General features: G+C 55.8%; 1 protein-coding gene across 3 annotated transcripts in view; it reads right to left on the bottom strand.

Moving 5' to 3' along the window:
• Positions 1 to 21,117, bottom strand: part of LOC139241895 (ubiquitin-associated protein 2-like) — a 23,168-nt gene extending 2,051 nt beyond the window's left edge. Inside the window, exons 1-7 of one of the 3 annotated variants that reach the window (XM_070870125.1) lie at positions 21,000 to 21,117; positions 20,039 to 20,092; positions 17,065 to 17,146; positions 15,651 to 15,868; positions 12,706 to 12,811; positions 7,111 to 7,184; positions 2,851 to 3,039 (exon numbers count right to left, since the gene is read on the bottom strand). In XM_070870125.1, coding sequence (XP_070726226.1) covers positions 2,851 to 3,039; positions 7,111 to 7,184; positions 12,706 to 12,811; positions 15,651 to 15,868; positions 17,065 to 17,146; positions 20,039 to 20,092; positions 21,000 to 21,029 — 753 coding nt within the window. In that variant the 5' untranslated portion in view covers positions 21,030 to 21,117. The remainder of the gene's footprint in view (positions 1 to 2,850; positions 3,040 to 7,110; positions 7,185 to 12,705; positions 12,812 to 15,650; positions 15,869 to 17,064; positions 17,147 to 20,038; positions 20,093 to 20,999) is intronic. The other 2 variants (XM_070870126.1, XM_070870127.1) reach the window with 2 other exon arrangements.
• Between the last annotated feature and the right edge of the window lie 923 nt (positions 21,118 to 22,040).

Here is a 22,040-nt window from a genome sequence, read left to right as displayed (position 1 = left end):
CTCCGACAGTGCGGCACTCCCTCAGTACTGTACTGGGGGTGTCAGCTTAGATTTTGTTTGTGCTCAAGTCCCAGGAGTGAGACTCGAACCCACGACCTTCTGACTCAGATGTAATAGTGCGACTCACTGAGCCACGGCTGAGCCAGGAGGAGGCAATTCAATTTATCATCGAGTCTGTGATGCAGTACCTCCCTGGGGCCGATATAACCTCCCCGAGCTGTGGTGCCCAGAAATGATAGCAGTTACTTCAGATAGGGGTCTGACCAGAGCTCTGTACAGTTGTAACAGAACTTCCACCCTTTGTATCCCATTAGAACATAAGAAATAGGAGTCGGCCATTCAGCCCCTCGAGCCTGCTCCGTCATTTAAACAGAGACAGGTTCCAGTGTAAGTCCCCTCTCCCTCAGGGAGATATCTGTACACTGACTGGTGTCTCTCAGTCCCCTGTCCCTCAGGGAGATATCTGTACACTGACTGGTGTCTCTCAGTCCCCTCTCCCTCAGGGAGATATCTGTACACTGACTGGTGTCTCAGTCCCTCTCCCTCAGGGAGATATCTGTACACTGACTGGTGTCTCAGTCCCTCTCTCTCGGGGAGATATCTGTACACTGACTGGTGTCTCTCAGTCCCCTGTCCCTCAGGGAGATATCTGTACACTGACTGGTGTCTCAGTCCCTCTCCCTCAGGGAGATATCTGTACACTGACTGGTGTCTCAGTCCCTCTCTCTCGGGGAGATATCTGTACACTGACTGGTGTCTCTCAGTCCCTCTCCCTCAGGGAGATATCTGTACACTGACTGGTGTCTCAGTCCCTCTCCCTCAGGGAGATATCTGTACACTGACAGGTGTCTCTCAGTCCCTCTCTCTCGGGGAGATATCTGTACACTGACTAGTGTCTCTCAGTCCCTCTCTCTCGGGGAGATATCTCTACACTGACTGGTGTCTCAGTCCCTCTCTCTCGGGGAGATATCTGTACACTGACTGGTGTCTCAGTCCCTCTCCCTCAGGGAGATATCTGTACACTGACAGGTGTCTCAGTCCCTCTCTCTCGGGGAGATATCTGTACACTGACTGGTGTCTCTCAGTCCCCTGTCCCTCAGGGAGATATCTGTACACTGACTGGTGTCTCAGTCCCTCTCCCTCAGGGAGATATCTGTACACTGACTGGTGTCTCAGTCCCTCTCTCTCGGGGAGATATCTGTACACTGACTGGTGTCTCTCAGTCCCTCTCCCTCAGGGAGATATCTGTACACTGACTGGTGTCTCAGTCCCTCTCCCTCAGGGAGATATCTGTACACTGACAGGTGTCTCTCAGTCCCTCTCTCTCGGGGAGATATCTGTACACTGACTAGTGTCTCTCAGTCCCTCTCTCTCGGGGAGATATCTCTACACTGACTGGTGTCTCAGTCCCTCTCTCTCGGGGAGATATCTGTACACTGACTGGTGTCTCAGTCCCTCTCCCTCAGGGAGATATCTGTACACTGACAGGTGTCTCTCAGTCCCTCTCTCTCGGGGAGATATCTGTACACTGACTGGTGTCTCTCAGTCCCTCCCCCTCAGGGAGATATCTGTACACTGACTGGTGTCTCTCAGTCCCTCTCCCTCAGGGAGATATCTGTACACTGACTGGTGTCTCTCAGTCCCTCTCTCTCAGGGTGATATCTGTGCACTGACTGGTGTCTCTCAGTCCCCTCTCCCTCAGGGAGATATCTGTACACTGACTGGTGTCTCTCAGTCCCTCTCCCTCAGGGAGATATCTATACACTGACTGGTGTCTCTCAGTCCCTCTCCCTCAGGGAGATATCTGTACACTGACTGGTGTCTCTCAGTCCCCTCTCCCTCAGGGAGATATCTGTACACTGACTGGTGTCTCTCAGTCCCTCTCCCTCAGGGAGATATCTGTACACTGACTGGTGTCTCTCAGTCCCCTCTCCCTCAGGGAGATATCTGTACACTGACTGGTGTCTCTCAGTCCCTCTCCCTCAGGGAGATATCTGTACACTGACTGGTGTCTCTCAGTCCCTCTCTCTCGGGGAGATATCTGTACACTGACTGGTGTCTCTCAGTCCCCTCTCCCTCAGGGAGATATCTATACACTGACTGGTGTCTCTCAGTCCCTCTCCCTCAGGGAGATATCTGTACACTGACTGGTGTCTCTCAGTCCCTCTCTCTCGGGGAGATATCTGTACACTGACTGGTGTCTCTCAGTCCCTCTCTCTCGGGGAGATATCTGTACACTGACTGGTGTCTCTCAGTCCCTCTCTCTCGGGGAGATATCTGTACACTGACTGGTGTGACAGATGCATTTAATACGATCACGGCTGATCTGATCAAGGCCTGAACTTCACTTTCCCGCCCGCTCCCCAGAACCCTCGACTCACTTATTGTTGACAAATCTGTATCTTCACTTTGAATATATTCAGGGGCAGAGAACGCCACAGATTTACAACCCTCGGAGAAGAAATTCCTGTTCATCTGTCTTAAATGGGCGACCCCTTATTCTGAAACTCTAGTTCTAGATTCCCCCCACGAGGGGGAAACATCCTCTCTGCATCCACCTTGTCAAGCCCCCTCAGGATCTTATACGTCTCGATAAGATCACCTCTCATTCTTCTAAACTCCAATGAGTAGAGGCCCAACCTACTCCAACCTTTCCTCATAAGACAACCCCGACATCAACCGAGTGAACCTTCTCTGAGCTGCCTCCAATGCAAGTATATCCCTCCTTAAATACGGAGACCAAAACTGCACGCAGTACTCCAGGTGTGGCCTCACCCCTTGCCCTCGAGACAGACTGCCGAGGGCTGTGGTTGGGGCCTGGTTGCGGTCTCTGGCGCTGTGTGCGTGTACCTGGCCATCTTGTTGGAGATGCAGGATCTGCGAGTGCATCTGTTGTTGGTGGGGCGTCAGAATGTGCATGAATGGCGGTGGGTAGCCAGCCGCGGTGGCTGGGTTGACGGGACCCCCGCTTCCCAGGGCGGAGGGCAGGTTGAACGAGGCTGCCGGGGTTCCAGTGTGAAAGCCCTGCTTCTCGAAAGACTGGAGCGGTGGGGAGGGGGAAAGAGAGGAAAAAAAAAAAACACAGGTCACAAACAGAAGCTCAGAACCATACCCTAACCCCGCTCCACAAATGTCCGTTCCGCGTCTCACAGCACATTCCCGTTTCTCACCTGGCTTCCTGTCGCAGATTCATGCTGCCTAGCCAGCCACAAAACAGGACACACAGCCTTTTCTCCATTGTACGTGGCCTTGCGGCCCTTAGAAACGTGCTCAACAATGAACTACTCTGAACGCCAGCGACTTATTGCGGGGCAGTGCAGCCGCAATTATGCACTCCCAACACAAGAACACGAGAATTAGCAGCAGGAGGCGGCCATTCGGCCCCTCGAGCCTGCTCCGCCATTCGATGAGATCACGGCTGATCTTCGACCTTAACTCCACTCTCCCGCCCGATCCCTCGATTCCCCGAGAGTCCAAAAACCTATGGATCTCAGCCTTGAATATACTCAAAGACTGAGCCTCCACAGCCCTCTGGGGCAGAGAGTTCCAAAGATTCACCCCCCTCTGAGTGAAGAAATTCCTCCTCATCTCCGGCCTAAATGGCCGAGCCCTTATCCTGAGACTGTGTGACCCCTGGTTCTAGACTCCCCAGCCCGAGGGGGGAAACATCCTCCCTGCATCTATCCTGTAAGAATTGTGTATGTTTCAATGAAATCACCTCTAATTCTTCTAAACTCTAGAGAATACAGGCCTGGTCTGCTCAATCTCGCCTCATAGGACAATCCCCCCATCCCAGGGAATCAGTCTGGTGAACCTTCGCTGCACTCCCTCTATGGCAAGTATATCCTTCCTTAGGTAAGGAGACTAAAACTGTGCACAATACTCCAGGTGCGGTCTCACCAGGGGCCTATATAATTGTTAGCCCACACTGTGCGATGTGTGTGCACACTAGGTCCGTGCAGCATAGCAGGTCTCCAGTTGTCCTGGTTAACCCTTGCCACCGGACCAAGACCTCGCTCGGTCAAGCCCGTGTGGTGGCTGGTGTGCAACGGCCACCCCATGTTAAAAAAAACCACCCACAGGCATCTTCCACCCTTCAGGATGGAGTTCGGGTCCTTCATTGAAACACCCGTGAACTCAGCCTTTTTTTAACGTGGGAGCAAGTCATCCTTGTTTCGAGGGAACCCCTGAGATGATGATATAATTGTAGCAAAACGTCTTTAACGCTTGCAAATCCTCATAATAAAGGCCAACAAGCAATTTGCTTTCTTAATTGCTTGCTGTACCTGCAGGTTAACTTTCAACGCCCTAGAGAGAGCAGTGCACGCTGCTGACTTGAGCGAGGAGTATTGGACAGGACACAGGAGAATTGACAGACTCACAACTTAAGAGTTATAGTTGGCCAAGACTCCGGGAACCACTCCCAGCTCCCCCCCTCTCTCCTGCCCTCGAGTACCACAGGACCTTTCAAAGTCCACAGCAGCAGGTGGCTAGGGCTTAGCCCAAAAGATGACACCTCCCAACAAGGCAGCACTCCGTCAGGCCTGCACTGGTGCGTCAGATCGGGAGTTCAAGTCCACAGGCGGACTGCAACCCCTAAGACGAACGACCAGTTCTTTTATTGGTGATCTTATTGAAACGTACAAGATTCCGAGGGGGCTTGACAGGGTGGATGCAGAGAGGATGTTTCCCCTCGTGGGGGAATCTAGAACTAGGGGCCACATAGTCTCAGAATAAAGGGTCGCCCATTTAAGATGGAGACAAGGAGGAATTTCTTCTCTCTGAGGGTTGTAAATCTGTGGAATTCTCTGCCCCAGAGAGCTGTGGAGGCCGGGACATTGAATATATTTAAGGTGGAGATACAGATTTTTGAGCGATAAGGGAGTGAAGGGTTATGGGGAGCGGGCGGGGAAGTGGAGCTGAGTCCATGATCGGATCAGCCATGATCGTACTGAATGGCGGAGCAGGCTCGAGGGGCCGAATGGCCTACTCCTGCTCCTATTTCTGATGTTCTGAAGGTTCTGATGCAAGGTTGACGAGCTGAAATGTCAACTGTTTCTCTCTCCACTGCCTGACCTGCCAACTGTTTTCCCGGCCTTTTCTGATTTTATTTCAGATTTCCAGCATCTGGTTTGTTGGAAATTAGAAGGGAAATTATGCCTTCAAGATACCACCACCGTGGTCCAATCACATCGTCTGTTACAGTCCCCAAAGGTGTTCCTTGCCGAAACGGAAGGCGGATAACTGCCCATAGAAACATAGAAAATCGGAGCAGGAGTAGGCCATTCGGCCCCTCGAGCCTGCACCATTCAATATGATCATGGCTGATCCTCTATCTCAACACCATATTCCCGCTTTCTCCCCATACCCCTTGTTGTCTTGTGTCTAGAAATCTATCTATCTCCCTCTTAAATATATTCAGTGACTTGGCCTCCACAGCCTTCTGTGGTAGAGAATTCCACAGGTTCACCTCCCTCTGAGTGAAAACATTTCTCCTCATCTCGCTCCTAAATTTCCTACCCCGTATCCTGAGACTGTGTGACCCCTTGTTCTAGACTTCCCAGCCCCGGGGGAACATCCTCCCCGCATCCAGTCTGTCCAACCCCATCAGAATTTTATACCTTTCAATGAGATCCCCTCTCATTCTTCTAAACTCCAGTGAATACAGGCCCAGTCCACCCAATCTCTCCTCATAAGACAGTCCTGCCATCCCAGGAATCGGTCTGGTGAACCTTCGCTGCACTCCCTCGATGGCAAGTATATCCTTCCTGAGGTAAGGAGACCCAAACTGCACACAATACTCCAGGTGCGGTCTCACCAGGGCCCTGTATAACTGGAGTTTGACACCCTTGCTCCTGTACTCAAATCCTCCTGCAACGAAGGCCAACATACCATTGGCCTTCCTAACTGCTTGCGGCACCTGAAGGTTTGCTTTCAATGACTGATGTACAAAGACACCCAGGTCCCCTCTGTACATCGACACTTCCCAAGCCATCACCATTTAAAATAATACTTTGCCCGTATGTTTTTGCTACCAAAGTGGATAACTTCACATTTATCCACGTTAAACTGCATCTGCCATGTGCTGGCCCACTCACTCAACCGATCTAAATCGCCTTGCAGCGTTTTCGCATCTCACAACCCCACCTAGTTTGGTGTCGTCAGCAGACGGAGCCCGTCAATGCCAATTGGATCTGCAGAGACACCTCCCCCCCTCCCTCCCCCATTGTTTTCTGGCCTTCCCACTGGACGCAGAGATGATAACCCCCTGAAATCGATGGCACAGACATTCTACTTCATGGCCAGCACATTTTTCCGTCCTTCATTCATTCCCGGGATGTGGGCATCGCTGGCAAAGCCGGCATTTATTGCCCATCCCCAACTGCCCTGAAGGCGGCAGGGCGGGCACTATTTATAGACGGTGCCTTCTTAAACACAACTGAGTGGCTCGCTGGGCCCATTTCAGAGGGGCAGTTAAGAGACAAACCGTGCTTGCTGTGGGATCTGGAGTCACATATCAGCCAGACCGGGTAAGGACATAAGAGAGAATGTTTCCCCTCGTGGGGGAAATCTAGAACTAGGGGGGGCACATAGTTTCAGAATAAGGGGCCGCCCATTTAAGACGGAGACGAGAAGGAATTTTTTCTCAGAGGGTTGTAAATCTGTGGAATTTTCTGCCCCAGAGCGCTGTGGAGGCTGGGTCACTGAATATATTTGAAAGGCGGAGAGAGACAGATTCTTGAGCGATAAGGGAGTGAAGGGTTATGGGGAAGTGGAGCTGAGTCCAGGATCAGATCAGCCACGATCGTATTGAATGGGCGGAGCAGGCTCGAGGGGCCGAATGGCCGACTCCTGCTCCTATTTCTTACCCGAAAAAAGGACATTAGTGAACCCAACGAGGTTTTCAAACGACAACCCGGCAGTTTCATGGTCACCATTTTTGATGCTAGCTTTTTAAAAAAAAAAAAAAATCGCAGATTTTATTTAATGAACGGATTTCTAAATTCCCCAGCTGCCGTGGTGGGACTGTAACTCGGGTGTCCGGATCAATAGTCCAGGTCTCTGGGTTACTGGTCCGGTAATACAAGCACTGTGTGTCGACACACTTACCTGCTGGGTCTTACTGTACACAGATCCCGAGATGTCTGGGACACCCGTGTTGCTCGAGGTCACTGACACACCAGCTAAAAGGCCAAAACATTTAAAAAGAAGGCAAAGTAAACAACTGGCTCCGGAGGAGTAGCACTTGAGGATGAGACTGGACGGGAGATCAGGACCAACAGCAAAGACTTAACAGGCGCTGGAAAAGCAAAAACTGAGGGGCGGGCCGGAGAGGTCTTCAAAATTATGGAGGTATTGGACAAGCTGGACATAGACGAGACGTGTGATTGGGGAGACCAGAACTCGGGCCCATCAATATACGATAGTCACCAATTAACCCAATGGGGAATTCAGGAGAAACTTCTTTACCCAGAGAGCGGTGAGAATGTGGAACTCGCTGCCACAGGGAGGGGTTGAGGCGAATAGTATCGATGTTCACTTTTGCTCTCCTAATCTGAGGAAGGACGTTCTTGCTATTTGAGGGAGTGCAGCGAAGGTTCACCAGACTGATTCCCGGGATGGCAGGACACACAGATGAAGACTGCATCGACTCGGCTTATATTCACTGGAGTTTAGAAGGATGAGAGGGGATCTGATAGAAACATACAAAATTCTGACGGGACTGGACTGGTTAGATGCAGGAAGAATGTTCCTGATGTTGGGGAAGTCCAGAATCAGGGGTCACTGTCTCAGGATAAAGGGTAAGCCATTTAGGACCGAGATGAGGAGAAACTTCTTCACTCAGAGAATTGTGAACCTGTGGAATTCTCTACCACAGAAAGTTGTTGAGGCCAGTTCGTTAGATATATTCAAGAGGGAGTTAGATGTGGCCCTTACGGCTGAAGGGATCAAGGGGTATGGAGAGAAAGCAGGAATGGGGTACTGAGGGAATGATCAGCCATGATCATAGTGAATGGTGGTGCGGGCTCAAAGGGCCGAATGGCCAGCTCCTGCACCTATTTTCTATGTTTCTATGATGCATTTAAGGGGAGGCTGGACAAGCGTGAGGGAGAAGGGAAGAGAGGGTTGTGCTGATAGGTTTCGCTGACGATGGTGGGAGGAGTCTCGAGTGGAGCATTAAGACGGCACGAACCTATTGGGCCGACTGGTCCGTGTCGGTGCTGGAAATAGATTACAAACCTGTGTCATTTTACCATCCTCTGCAGCCCTGAAAACAGTCCAACGCGATTAGTCATTTAATCCGCTACTGGTTACTGCAGGGTTTGCAATTGTGGAGAGTTTGGCACTGTGGCGCTGGCTTGGAGTAAAGCTACATTGCTCACAGTGCTAGTGTCAAGACAAACCCACCCAATACTAGACATTGGGGGCGGACCAGATACAATCCCAACGCCACACAACGGAGGAACCCAGCATCGAAGCACTGACCACACTCGACCAGCTCCGCTGGGCAGGGCCACATTGTCCGCATGCCCCCGACACGAGACTCCCCAAAGCAAGCGCTCTACTCGGAACTCCTTCACGGCAAACGAGCCAAAGGTGGGCAGAGGAAACGTTACAAGGGACCACCCTCAAAGCCTCCCTGATAAAGTGCAACATCCCCACCGACACCTGGGAGTCCCTGGGCCCAAAGATCAGTCCGCCCTAAGTGGAGGAAGTGCATCCGGGAGGGCGCTGAGCCACTCGAGTCCCGTCGCCGAGAGCGTGCAGAAACCAAGCGCAGGCAGCGGAAGGAGCGTGCGGCAAAATATTGCCCCGGGAGATAACTCCCCTTGCTCTTTGTCCAATAGCGGGCGTGGAACCTTTTAGGTCCACCTGAGGGGGCAGACAGGGCCTCGGTTTGATGTCTCATCCAAAATACGGTACCTCCGACAGTGCGGCGCTCCCTCAGCACTGCCCCTCCGACAGTGCGGCGCTCCCTCAGTACCACCCTTCCGACAGTGCGGCGCTCCCTCAGTACCGCCCCTCCGACAGTGCGGCGCTCCCTCAGTACTGCCCCTCCGACAGTGCGGCACTCCCTCAGTACCACCCCTCCGACAGTGCGGCGCTCCCTCAGCACTGCCCCTCCGACAGTGCGGCGCTCCCTCAGCACTGCCCCTCCGACAGTGCGGCGCTCCCTCAGCACTGCCCCTCCGACAGAGCGGCGCTCCCTCAGCACTGCCCCTCCGACAGAGCGGCGCTCCCTCAGTACTCCCCCTCCGACAGTGCGGCACTCCCTCAGTACTGCCCCTCCGACAGTGCGGCGCTCCCTCAGCACTGCCCCTCCGACAGTGCGGCGCTCCCTCAGTACTGCCCCTCCGACAGTGCGGCACTCCCTCAGCGATGCCCCTCCGACAGTGCGGCGCTCCCTCAGTATTGCCCGTCCGACAGTGCGGCGCTCCCTCAGTACCGCCCCTCCGACAGTGCGGCGCTCCCTCAGTATTGCCCCTCCGACAGTGCGGCGCTCCCTCAGCACCGCGCCTCGAACAGTGCGGCACTCCCTTAGTACTCCCCCTCCGACAGTGCGGCGCTCCCTCAGTACTCCCCCTCCGACAGTGCGGCGCTCCCTCAGCACCGCCCCTCCGACAGTGCGGCACTCCCTCAGTACTCCTCCTCCGACAGTGCGGCACTCCCTCAGTACTCCCCCTCCGACAGTGCGGCGCTCCCTCAGTACTCCCCCTCCGACAGTGCGGCACTCCCTCAGTACTCCTCCTCCGACAGTGCGGCGCTCCCTCAGTACTCCCCCTCCGACAGTGCGGCACTCCCTCAGTACTCCCCCTCCGACAGCGCGGCGCTCCCTCAGCACCGCCCCTCCGACAGTGCGGCGCTCCCTCAGCACCGCCCCTCCGACAGTGCGGCACTCCCTCAGTACTCCCCCTCCGACAGTGCGGCGCTCCCTCAGTACTCCCCCTCCGACAGTGCGGCGCTCCCTCAGTACTCCCCCTCCGACAGTGCGGCACTCCCTCAGTACTCCCCCTCCGACAGCGCGGCACTCCCTCAGTACTCCCCCTCCGACAGTGCGGCGCTCCCTCAGTACTCCCCCTCCGACAGTGCGGCACTCCCTCAGTACTCCCCCTCCGACAGTGCGGCGCTCCCTCAGTACTCCCCCTCCGACAGTGCGGCACTCCCTCAGTACTGCCCCTCCGACAGTGCGGCGCTCCCTCAGTACTCCCCCTCCGACAGTGCGGCACTCCCTCAGTACTGCCCCTCCGACAGTGCGGCACTCCCTCAGTACTCCCCCTCCGACGGTGCGGCGCTCCCTCAGTACTCCCCCTCCGACAGTGCGGCGCTCCCTCAGTACTGCCCCTCCGACAGTGCGGCGCTCCCTCAGTACTCCCCCTCCGACAGTGCGGCACTCCCTCAGTACTGCCCCTCCGACAGTGCGGCACTCCCTCAGTACTCCCCCTCCGACAGTGCGGCACTCCCTCAGTACTGCCCCTCCGACAGTGCGGCACTCCCTCAGTACTGCCCCTCCGACAGTGCGGCACTCCCTCAGTACTCCCCCTCCGACAGTGCGGCACTCCCTCAGTACTGCACTGGGAGTGTCGGTCCAAGTCCCTGGAGTGGGACTCGAACCCACAACCTTCTGACTCGGGCGAGAGTGCTCCCCACTGAGCCACGGCTGACACTATAAATGTCTTAAGCTCACGCTCAAGACTCATGGTGAGAGAGGGAAAGCATGAGTCAACGAGGTAGGAACGGAGAAGGATTTTCTTTGTTGAAGAGGTGAGGTGATAAATGGGAGAGGCGGATTCGTTTGGGGAGTGAGTTGCAGAACGTGGAGGTAACAAATGAAGATTGTGATGATAGTCTGGCCGATGCCACCACCCAGCCAATCCGCTCTCGGTGTGAGTGAGAAGAGGTCTTAGCTAGGACACCAGGACAGCTTAGTGTTCTTTAATGCTGACCTATAAAGGTGGAGGGGGCTTCGCTTTAACATCGCATTCCCTCGGACGACTCTTCAAACAATGCAGCGATGGGCCAGAGTGGGGCTTGAGTAAACCTTACCAGCTAGGGTCAGTTGACGCACTCCTGGCTCACGTCAGTCACCGCAAACCAGCGACGTCCCAACAAGCAATCCCCAAATTCAAGACACTCCCTCCTGTCACCAGCCATCCCATAAACACCGCGAGGGATACGTTGAGCAGCCACGCGCTGCGATAGGGGAGACTAGAACTAGGGGGCACATAGTCTTAGAATAAGGGGCCGCCCATTTAAAACTGAGATGAGGAGGAATTTCTTCTCTCAGAGGGTTGTAAATCTGTGGAATTGGCAGAGAGCTGTGGAAGCCGGGACATTGAATAAATTTAAGACAGAAATAGACAGTTTCTTAACCGATAAGGGGATAAGGGGGCAGGCAGGGAAGTGGAGCTGAGTCCATGATCGGATCAGCCACGATCGTATTAAATGGCGGAGCAGGCTCGAGGGGCCGAATGGCCGACTCCTGCTCCTATTTCTTAAGTTCTTACAATATTCCCTTCCATTTCAACTCCACTCTCCCGCCCGATCCCTCGATTCCCCGAGAGTCCAAAAATCTATCGATCCCAGCCTCGAATATACTCAGCGACTGAGCCTCCACAGCCCTCTGGGGCAGACAATCCCAAAGATTCACCCCACCCTCTGAGTGAAGAAATTCCTCCTCATCTCAGTCCTCAATGGCCGAGCCCTTATCCTGAGACTGTGTGACCCCCTGGTTCTAGACTCCCCAGCCCGGGGGAAACATCCTCCCTGCATCTACCCCTGTCATTGCCCCTCAGAATCTTACATGTTTCAACGAGATCACCTCTCCTGCTAAGTGCAGGCCCAATCTACTCAAACTCTCCTCAAAGGACAACCCTCACATCCCATAGATCAAGGTCCTTAAAGCCCATTCGAGTAGGTTCTTTAAGAACATAAGAAATAGGAGCAGGAAACGGCCATTCGGCCCCTCGAGCCTGCTCCGCCATTCAATACAATCGTGGCTGATCAGATCATGGACTCAGCTCCACTTCCCCGCCCGCTCCCCATAACCCTTCACTCCCTTATCGCTCAAAAATCTGTCTATCTCCACCTTAAATATATTCAATGACCCGGCCTCCACAGCTCTCTGGGGCAGAGAATTCCACAGATTTACAACCCTCTGAGAGAAGAAATTCCTCCTCATCTCAGTTTTAAATGGGCGGCTCCTTATTCTAAGATCGTGCCCCCTAGTTCTAGTCTCCCCCATCAGTGGAAACATCCTCTCTGCATCCACCTTGTCGAGCCCCCCTCATAATCTGATACGTTTCGATAAGATCACCTCTCATTCTTCTGAATTCCAATGAGTAGAGACCCAACCTCCTCAACCTTTCCTCATAAGTCAACCCCCTCATCTCCGGAATCAACCGAGTGAACCTTCTCTGAACACCCTCCAAAGCAAGTATATCCTTCCTTAAATGCGGAGACCAAAACTGCACGCAGTACTCCAGGTGTGGCCTCGCCAACGCCCTGTACAGTGGTAGCAGGACTTCCCTGCTTTTACACTCCGTCCCCATAGCTAGCAATCGCTCCCTTGGCTCTGCTCTCGACCTTCTTGCAAGGCACGCTGCATCGCCCGCATCTCTGCGGCTAGCTCGACGCCGCCATCGTGGCTTTGGGCGGTTTGACCAGAGGCAGCGAGGGGGGCCGGTTCGGGCGGACGACACTCACCAGTGCTGTAGCCATGCGTTCCGTATCCGCTGGCCTGCTGAAAGGCGGTTGCCGAGGCGTTCACGTTGACATTCACGCCGTGTTGCTTCGAGGATGTCGGGGGGACCTGCGGCAAAGAAAACGGACCCGCAGGCCAGTCAGCAAGCCTTGCACAAAGTCGAGCGCCTGGCGCCCATCCACCACACGACAGAGTGGCACACGGATGCAAAACAATCTTGTGATGAGAAAAGAAAAACAAGTCACTAACCCGGAGGCTGAACCACATCCTCCGCAACCCTGGCGTCATATTTGACCCTTAAACGATCTTCCGACCCGCACCTCCGCGCCGTAACGAAGACCGCCAATTTCCCACCTCCGGAACATCGCCCGTCTCCGCCCCCTGCCTCAGCTCATCCGCTGCTGAAGCCCTCATCCGTGCCCTCGTTACCTCCAGACTCGACTATTCCAACGCGCTGCGCTCCTGGCCGGCCTCCCACATTCTACCCGACGTAAACTCGAGGTGATCCAAAATTCGGCTGCCTCCGTGTCCTAACTGGCACCGAGTCCCCGCTCACCCATCGCCCCCTGTGCTCGCTGCCTCCGTGTCCTAACTGGCACCGAGTCCCCGCTCACCCATCACCCCCTGTGCTCGCTGCCCCCCTGTCCTAACTCGCACCGAGTCCCGCTCACCCATCGCCCCCTGTGCTCGCTGCCCCCCTGTCCTAACTCGCACCGAGTCCCGCTCACCCATCACCCCCTGTGCTCGCTGCCACCGTGTCCTGACTCGCGCCGAGACCCGCTCACCCATCACCCCCTGTGCTCGCTGCCCCCATGTACTAACTCGCACCGAGTCCCGCTCACCCATCACCCCCTGTGCTCGCTGCCCCCGTGTACTAACTCGCACCGAGTCCCGCTCACCCATCACCCCCTGTGCTCGCTGCCCCGTGTCCTAACTCGCACCGAGACCCGCTCACCCATCACCCCCTGTGCTCGCTGACCTGCATTGGCTCACGGTTAAGCAGCGCCTCGATTTCAAAACTTTCATCCTTGTTTACAAATCCCTCCACGGCCCTCGCCCCCTCCCTATCTCTGATCTCCTCCAGCCCCACACCAGAGATATCTGCACTCCTCTAATTCTGCCCTCCTGAGCATCACTGATTATAATCGCTCCACCATTGGTGAGCAGGACTCGGTGCGAGTTAGGACACGGGGCAGTGAGCACAGGGGGTGATGGGTGAGCGGGACTCGGTGCGAGTTAGGACACGGGGTCAGTGAGCACAGGGGGTGATGGGTGAGCGGGACTCGGTGCGAGTTAGGACACGGGGCAGCGAGCACAGGGGGTGATGGGTGAGCAGGATTTGGTACGAGTTAGGACACGGGGCAGCGAGCACAGGGGGTGATGGGTGAGCGGGATTTGGTACGAGTTAGGACACGGGGCAGCGAGCACAGGGGGTGATGGGTGAGCGGGACTCGGTGCGAGTTAGGACACGGGGTCAGCGAGCACAGGGGGTGATGGGTGAGCGGGACTCGGTGCGAGTTAGGACATGGGGGCAGCGAGCACAGGGGGTGATGGGTGAGCGGGACTCGGTGCGAGTTAGGACACGGGGCAGCGAGCACAGGGGGTGATGGGTGAGCGGGATTTGGTACGAGTTAGGACACGGGGCAGCGAGCACAGGGGGTGATAGGTGAGCGGGACTCGGTGCGAGTTAAGACACGGGGCAGCGAGCACAGGGGGTGATGGGTGAGCGGGACTCGGTGCGAGTTAGGACACGGGGTCAGCGAGCACAGGGGGTGATGGGTGAGCGGGACTCGGTGCGAGTTAGGACATGGGGGCAGCGAGCACAGGGGGTGATGGGTGAGCGGGACTCGGTGCGAGTTAGGACACGGGGCAGCGAGCACAGGGGGTGATGGGTGAGCGGGATTTGGTACGAGTTAGGACACGGGGCAGCGAGCACAGGGGGTGATAGGTGAGCGGGACTCGGTGCGAGTTAAGACACGGGGCAGCGAGCACAGGGGGTGATGGGTGAGCGGGACTCGGTGCGAGTTAGGACACGGGGGCAGCGAGCACAGGGGGTGATGGGTGAGCGGGACTCGGTGCGAGTTAGGACACGGGGGCAGCGAGCACAGGGGGTGAGCTATTTAGGACCGAGATGAGGAGAAACTTCTTCACTCAGAGAATTGTGAACCTGTGGAATTCTCTACCACAGAAAGTTGTTGAGGCCAGTTCGTTGGATATATTCAAAGGGAGTTAAATGAGGCCCTTACGGGATCACGGGGTATGGAGAGAAAGCAGGAATGGGGTACTGAAGTTGCATGATCAGCCATGATCATATTGAATGGTGGTGCAGGCTCGAAGGGCCGAATGGTGTGCTCCTGCACCTATTTTCTCTGTTACGCCTCCTTTGGCTGAAAAAAAACTGAGCGAAAAAAATCGTAACTGCTGCAAATTGATTGTGGAAACTGCGGTTTTTTATAACTTGGGGCAAAAAGTGCAGCCTGCTCCAAAAAAAACCGCCGCAAATCACTGGGGGAAAACTGAGCCCTGGATCATTGGCAACGATTTGAAGTCTGCGACCTCTGGCTGTCGCTCGCCCCCACCCCCCCCCAACCCCGACTCTCGCCGGAACCGTTTGGGGTCGTGTGCGTGTGTGCGTGCGCGTGTGTGTGCGTGCGCGTGTGTGTGCGTGCGAGTGTGTGTGTGTGTGCGCGTGTGCTTGTGAGTGTGTGTGTGTGCGAGTGTGTGTGTGTGCGCGCGAGTGTGTGTGCGTACGCGTGCGCGAGTGTGTGTGCGTACGCGTGCGCGAGTGTGTGTGCGTGTGTGTGTGTGCGCGCGCGCGAGTGCGTGTGCGTGTGTGCGAGTGTGTGTGTGCGTGCGTGCGTGTACGTGTGTGTGTGCGCGTGTGTGTGCGAGCGCGTTTGTGTGTGCGTGCTTGTGTGTGCGCGTGCGTGTGGCTGACCATACTCACAGCAAACATGGCGGGCCCGTACTGGAAGGTGTTGGGCAGGCCGGGGACACCGGCGTAGTACGGCAGGCTGGTGTAGCTGTAGCCGGGGGGCAGGGCCGGGTTGAGGAATGTCTGCTGCGTGGCGTGATGGGTCTGCGTCTGGCTCTGCTGAGGCTGCGGCAAGGTGGTGGCCGGTGCCGGTGAGGACGCATCCCCGCGGCCGAACTTGGTGAGGTCCCCTGCGGAGAGAGAGAGAGAGAGAGAGGGGGAAGGAAAAAGACTCGCATTTATATAGCGCCTGTCATGGCCGCCGGACCTTACACTGAAGCACCGAACAACGAGTACTTTTTTTTGGAGTGTGGTCACTGGTGTATTGTGGGAAACGCGGCAGCTCAATTTGCGCACAGCAAGCTCCCACACACAGCGATGTGATAATGACCCGGATCATCTGTTTTAGTGATGTTGGTGGAGGGATAAATATTGGCCTCAGGACACCGGGGAGAACTCCCCCTGCTCTTCTTCCAATAGTGGCCCCGGGATCTTTTACATCCACCCGAGAGGGCAGACGGGGCCTCGGTTTAACGTCTCATCCGAAAGAGAGCACCTCCGACAGTGCGGTGCTCCCTCAGTACTGCCCCTCCGACAGTGCGGCGCTCCCTCAGTACTGCCCCTCCGACAGTGCGGCGCTCCCTCAGTACTGCCCCTCCGACAGTGCGGCACTCCCTCAGTACTGCCCCTCCGACAGTGCGGCGCTCCCTCAGTACTGCCCCTCCGACAGTGCGGCGCTCCCTCAGTACCGCTCCTCCGACAGTGCGCGGCTCCCTCAGTACTGCCCCTCCGACAGTGCGGCGCTCCCTCAGTACCGCCCCTCCGACAGTGCGGCGCTCCCTCAGTACTGCCCCTCCGACAGTGCGGCGCTCCCTCAGTACTGCCCCTCCCAACAGAGCGGCACTCCCTCAGTACTGCCCCTCCGACAGTGCGCCGCTCCCTCAGTACTGCCCCTCAGACAGTGCGGCGCTACCTCAGTACTGCCCCTCCGACAGTGCGGCGCTCCCTCAGTACCGCCCCTCCGACAGCGCGGCGCTCCCTCAGTACCGCCCCTCCGACAGTGCGGTGCTCCCTCAGTACTGCCCCTCTGACAGTGTGGCACTCCCTCAGTACCGCCCCTCCGACAGTGCGGTGCTCCCTCAGTACTGTCCCTCCGACAGCGCGGCGCTCCCTCAGCACTGCACCGGAGTGTCAGCCGAGATTTATGTGCTCAAGTCCCTGGAGTGGGACTCGAACCCACCACCTTCTGACTCAGAGGCGAGAGCGCGCGGCCCACTGAGCCAGGGCCGACACTGGAACGTTTGCTGCCAGCGGCTCTGGGGAGCTTGGGGCTCGCGGCAATTAACTGAACCCAGGGGCCTTCGACCTTTGCCCTCGAGCCTCTTACCAGAGTATGGATTGTTTGGCAAGCTTGCTTCCCTTCCGGTAATCGGGGTGGTGGGAGTGGCGAATGGAATTCCGTAATAATCCTGGAGGAGAGATGGCACACAGTTAAACTCTTGGCCGGGAGGGCGGCGACACACAGGATCACTAAACCTAAGGCACGCACATTCGGAAGCAAAACCGGACGCAGTGTGGTCAGCGATCGGGGAGTGGGACTTGCGGGGGGGGCGGGGGAGAGAGAGACCGAGCCGGTGGCTTGTCACCGAGCGAGGCCGGAGGCACGATCCCACCGTGTTTGCGAACCCGAATCACAGCCCCTCCGGCCACACACTCCGCGCCTGCCCTGGCTTCTCCGGTGAGGCCGTGGGAGCTTTCCATTGCGACCGGCGTCACAGCCAGTTACCCCAGCCACCCCGTGACGCCCACCACAACCCCCATCGGAGCTCCCTCCCAGTGCACAACTGCCAATCCCCAGCCGCGACGGGAAGCAAAAAAAATTAAAAACACCACCGCACCCCTCAAAATGGCGTACCCTCCCATTCGTCGGCAGGTCCAGTTTGCGCGGGAACACGCACAATCGGCGCTCATGCTGCAGCTGTACAGAGCCCTGGTTCGGCCACACCTGGAGCACTGCGAGCAGCTCTGGGCACCGCAACGTAGGAAGGAAGGATTGGCCTCGGAGGGAGTGCCGCGTCGGTTCACTAGAATGAGACCCGGACTCCCAAGGGTTAGGTTACGAGGGGAGATTACACAAGACTAGGGCTGTATTCCCGGGAATTTAGAAGGCCGGAGGGGCGATGAGTTTTCGGGATGTTGAGGGGAGCTGATGGAAAGTGTTCCCGCTGGGTGGGGAGTCTGGGGGACTCGGGGACAGGAGTCTAAAAATTAGAGCCAGACCTTTCAGGAGTGAAGTTCAGAAGCACTTCTGTACACACGGTGGTAGAGGTTAGGAATTCTCGTCCACAATCGATACTAGATCAAGTGTTTTAATTTGAAATTGGAGATGGATAGCTTTTTGCTAACCAATGGTATTGAGAGATGCGGGCCAAAGGCAGGCGGATGGAGTTAGGTCAAAGGTCATCCCATTGAACGGTTGGAGGAGGCTCGAGGGGCCTGAGTGGCCTCCTCCTGTTGCTGTGTACTGACTCGGCGATTCCGTCAGCTGAAAAACGAAAAGCAGGCCAGAGGTCCTCCTTCAGCCCCATGTCCACAGGAGAGCACATGGTTCCGGCCTAGCGCCCCCCCCCCCCAACGGAGCCTGCACAACCCAAATACAGTCACGGCCCCGGCACCAGGGTCCCGAAACCACTGGGAGTTTGGACAAGACATTTCACGGCACACAAACGGTCCCCGAAGGTGCTTCCCGTCAGACTGGGAGGGAAGAGGATCCGAGACTTAACTGCGCCCCCCCACCCACCCCCAGAGAGAACCTTCATTTCCTCTCGGAACAGCTTTGCACAGACTTCAGGATTGCGTCGCTAACAGCGATTTACCCGTGCGGAGACGCCCGCAACCCGACGGGAACGTTTCACCACAGCAGCTGCCAGTCGTGACGTCCTCCGTGTCTTTCATTACGCAGCCGACTCGAGATAAAGGCCAAGTCGCCCGCAACTTCCGCTCCAACGGACCAGATCACAAGCTTGCACTGGCACAACACGGAAGGCCGCCTTTTGTAGAATTAAAACCGCGTGCGCGGTTTACTGTCTGAATGCACAGCAAGATCCCACAAGCACGGGGCTGAGCACGCAGCTAAAAAGGGCCCCCCATTCTCCGCTCTGCTCCCATCTCTCCGCCCGCAGACGCCTGCACAGTTCCAACGAATCTCTCCGCTAATGCTTCCAACCAACCACTTTAAATCTCTGCCCCCCTGACCCCTCTGCTGAGGGAAATAGGGTCCGTCCCTATCCACTATCTTGGCCCCCCTCCCCCCCGCAACTCTCATAATTTTATATGCCTCAGTTAAATCGCGCCTCAGCCTCCTCTGTTCCACACAGTCAACTTCCTCATTAAAGACCATGAAACCAGATATAAAGGCCAGCATTCCATTAGCCTTTTGGATTATTTCTGTAGCTGTTCCTGACATTGTAATGACCTATGTACCCGAACACTCACTGACCCATCCCACTCCCTTCAGTTACATAGAAAATAGGTGCAGGAGCAGGCCATTCGGCCCTTCGAGCCTGCACCACCATTCAATATGATCATGGCTGATCATGCAACTTCAGTACCCCATTCCTGATTTCTCTCCACACCCCCTGATCCCTTTAGCCGTAAGGGCCACATCTAACTCCCTCTTGAATATATCTAACGCACTGGCCTCAACAGCTCTCTGTGGTAGAGAATTCCACAATTCTCTTGCGTGAAGAAGTTTCTCCTCATCTCAGTCCTAAATGGCTTACCCCTCATCCTTAGACTGTGTGACCCCTGGTTCTGGACTTCCCCAACATCGGGAACATTCTTCCTGCATCTAACCTGTCCAGTCCCGTCAGAATTTGATATGTTTCTATGAGATCCCCTCTCATTCTTCTAAATTCCAGTGAGTATAAGTCTAGTCGATCCAATCTTTCTTCATAGGTCAGTCCTGCCATCCCGGGAATCAGTCTGGTGAACCTTCGCTGCACTCCCTCAATAGCAAGAACGTCCTTCCTCAGGTTAGGAGACCAAAACTGTACACAAATCGGTTCCCTTCCAGGCAGTGCATTCCACATCATAACTCGCTGCGTAAAAAAATTCTCACCCTGTCCCGGTTCTTTTGTCAATGATATTAAATTGTGTCCTCTGGTTATCGACCCTGAGAAAATAATCTCTCCTGCTTTGCTCTGTCGAAATCTCCCCTCTGCTCTAAGGAGAACAACCCCAGTCTCTCGACCTAACTGAAGACCCTCATCCCTGGGGCCTTGACAAACTGCATAAAATGAATCTCTATCACGATAGGAAACATGCAAAGAAGTTAAAAAATAAAAATTACACACACTTACCAAAGGAAATCTGGTCTGAAGCATTTGCAAATCGTCATAGCCGTACACCTGAGGCTGGGACAAAGAACGAGTTAACAGAATTTGCCCACGTATAAACGCCAGTTTACCCGGCAAACAGACCCTGGTGTGTGGGCAGGTCAGTCAGCAGCATATGGGATCCCGAGAGTCCCGGCAGTGGCTCACGGTTTTAACCAGGAGCCCCGATCCATAACAATCCTGCATTTAGTTGCCTCTTGGAATGGGTCCTTGTGGGAAAGTGAGAGAGGTTCAATTCCCTGACGCCGTACTCCCCTCCCGATTTTCACACAAAGGGTCGTGGAAGACTGGAGTAACTCTTCCCTCCCTCCTCCCCCCACTCCTCCTCCCCCAAAAGTGGGTGCAGGAGGACAAGGCACTGATCGCCATTTTGTCAGGTTACGGGATCACGGGAAAGGGAGCGAAGGCGGGGAAACGGAACCGAGGTACGGAGCGGCCAGGTTCGAACCCAATGGCAGAACAGGCTCGAGGGGCTGAATGGCCTCCTTCTGCGATCATGCTGCTCAAATCACGCCCAATGTCCGGTCCTCAATCACCTGATCGGCAGCAACCAAATCCAGCCTGGCGTTGGTCCGAAACTTGCCCGTCACATCTTGACCCCGTGACCTTCCGCCCTCCGCCCCCCCCATTGCCCTCTGGTCCGTTTACCCATGGGGCATTGGAAACCAGCATCTTGGCCTAGATTTTCCACGTTCGTTTGCAAGGGTTTGAGAGGAGACCCGGGGCGGTGGGTGCAGACAGAATCTTGCTCGGGGATAGGTCCCGGGGGAGGGGGGGTTAAAGGTCGCCCACCTGTGTATGGGCAGGGCTACCCACTTAACGAGGGAAATACGCAGTCCACGTGTCGACAGTTTATGCAGGGGTCATGCGTTTATGCCAAACAGAGAGAAGCTTGTACGTATTCCGCTCTCGCCATGTTCCTCACCTGGTATGCGGGCAGGAGTCCGGGCGCCATGATGTACGGGTTCGGTAGCAACGGAGGAACCCCTGGTGGAAGATTTGGAGGAGCCTTCCCTGAGAATCATCAAAAACAAATGTTAATACCCGCTGTTCGATAGAGTGAAGCTCCCTCTACACTGTCCCATCAAACACTCCCAGGGCAGGTACAGGGGGTTAGATACAGAGTAAAGCTCCCTCTACACTGTCCCATCAAACACTCCCAGGGCAGGTACAGGGGGTTAGATACAGAGTAAAGCTCCCTCTACACTGTCCCATCAAACACTCCCAGGGCAGGTACAGCACAGGGTTAGATACAGAGTAAAGCTCCCTCTACACTGTCCCATCAAACACTCCCAGGGCAGGTACAGCACGGGGTTAGATACAGAGTAAAGCTCCCTCTACACTGTCCCATCAAACACTCCCAGGGCAGGTACAGCACGGGGTTAGATACAGAGTAAAGCTCCCTCTACACTGTCCCATCAAACACTCCCAGGGCAGATTTTTGGAGTCGAGGGGAATCGAGGGATCGGGCGGGGAAAGTGGAGTTGAGGTCAAAGATCAGCCGCGATCTCATTGAATGGCGGAGCAGGCTCGAGGGGCCGAATGGCCGACTCCTGGTGCTAGTTCTTATTATCGAGCTGAGTCAGGGTTCATGAGGCCTTACCTGATGGAGTAACTCTTGTCCAGTTGGCTGACATCGCTCTGTGTGGTCATCACCGACTCGTCAGACAGCGAGCACTCGTCGTCGGACCTGACAAACGGGGAGAAGGTGTCCGGGGAGCTATTGAGGTCGGCCCAGCTGGTGAGCAGGCTGGAAGTGGCGGGCAGTCCCAGCGAGACCGTCTGTCGGAGAACGTCCGCCTCGTTCTGCCCGCCGGGCTCTCCCAGGTCACCTGGCCTCGCGCCGATCCGCGGGGAGGGGGCACGTGGAGCGGGGCCAGCGTCCGGCGGCAAACTTTGGCTCGAAGCTTCCGGCAACCTCCGGGGGCCAGCTGCCGAGGGCGGTGGCTTCTCCGAGGCCCCGCTG

This window comes from Pristiophorus japonicus, unplaced genomic scaffold (genome assembly GCF_044704955.1).
Source record: "Pristiophorus japonicus isolate sPriJap1 unplaced genomic scaffold, sPriJap1.hap1 HAP1_SCAFFOLD_1154, whole genome shotgun sequence".
NCBI classification, from domain to species: Eukaryota; Metazoa; Chordata; class Chondrichthyes; family Pristiophoridae; genus Pristiophorus; species Pristiophorus japonicus.
The sequence above is the reverse complement of the archived record's forward strand: the minus strand, read 5'-3'. Positions and strand labels throughout refer to the sequence as shown.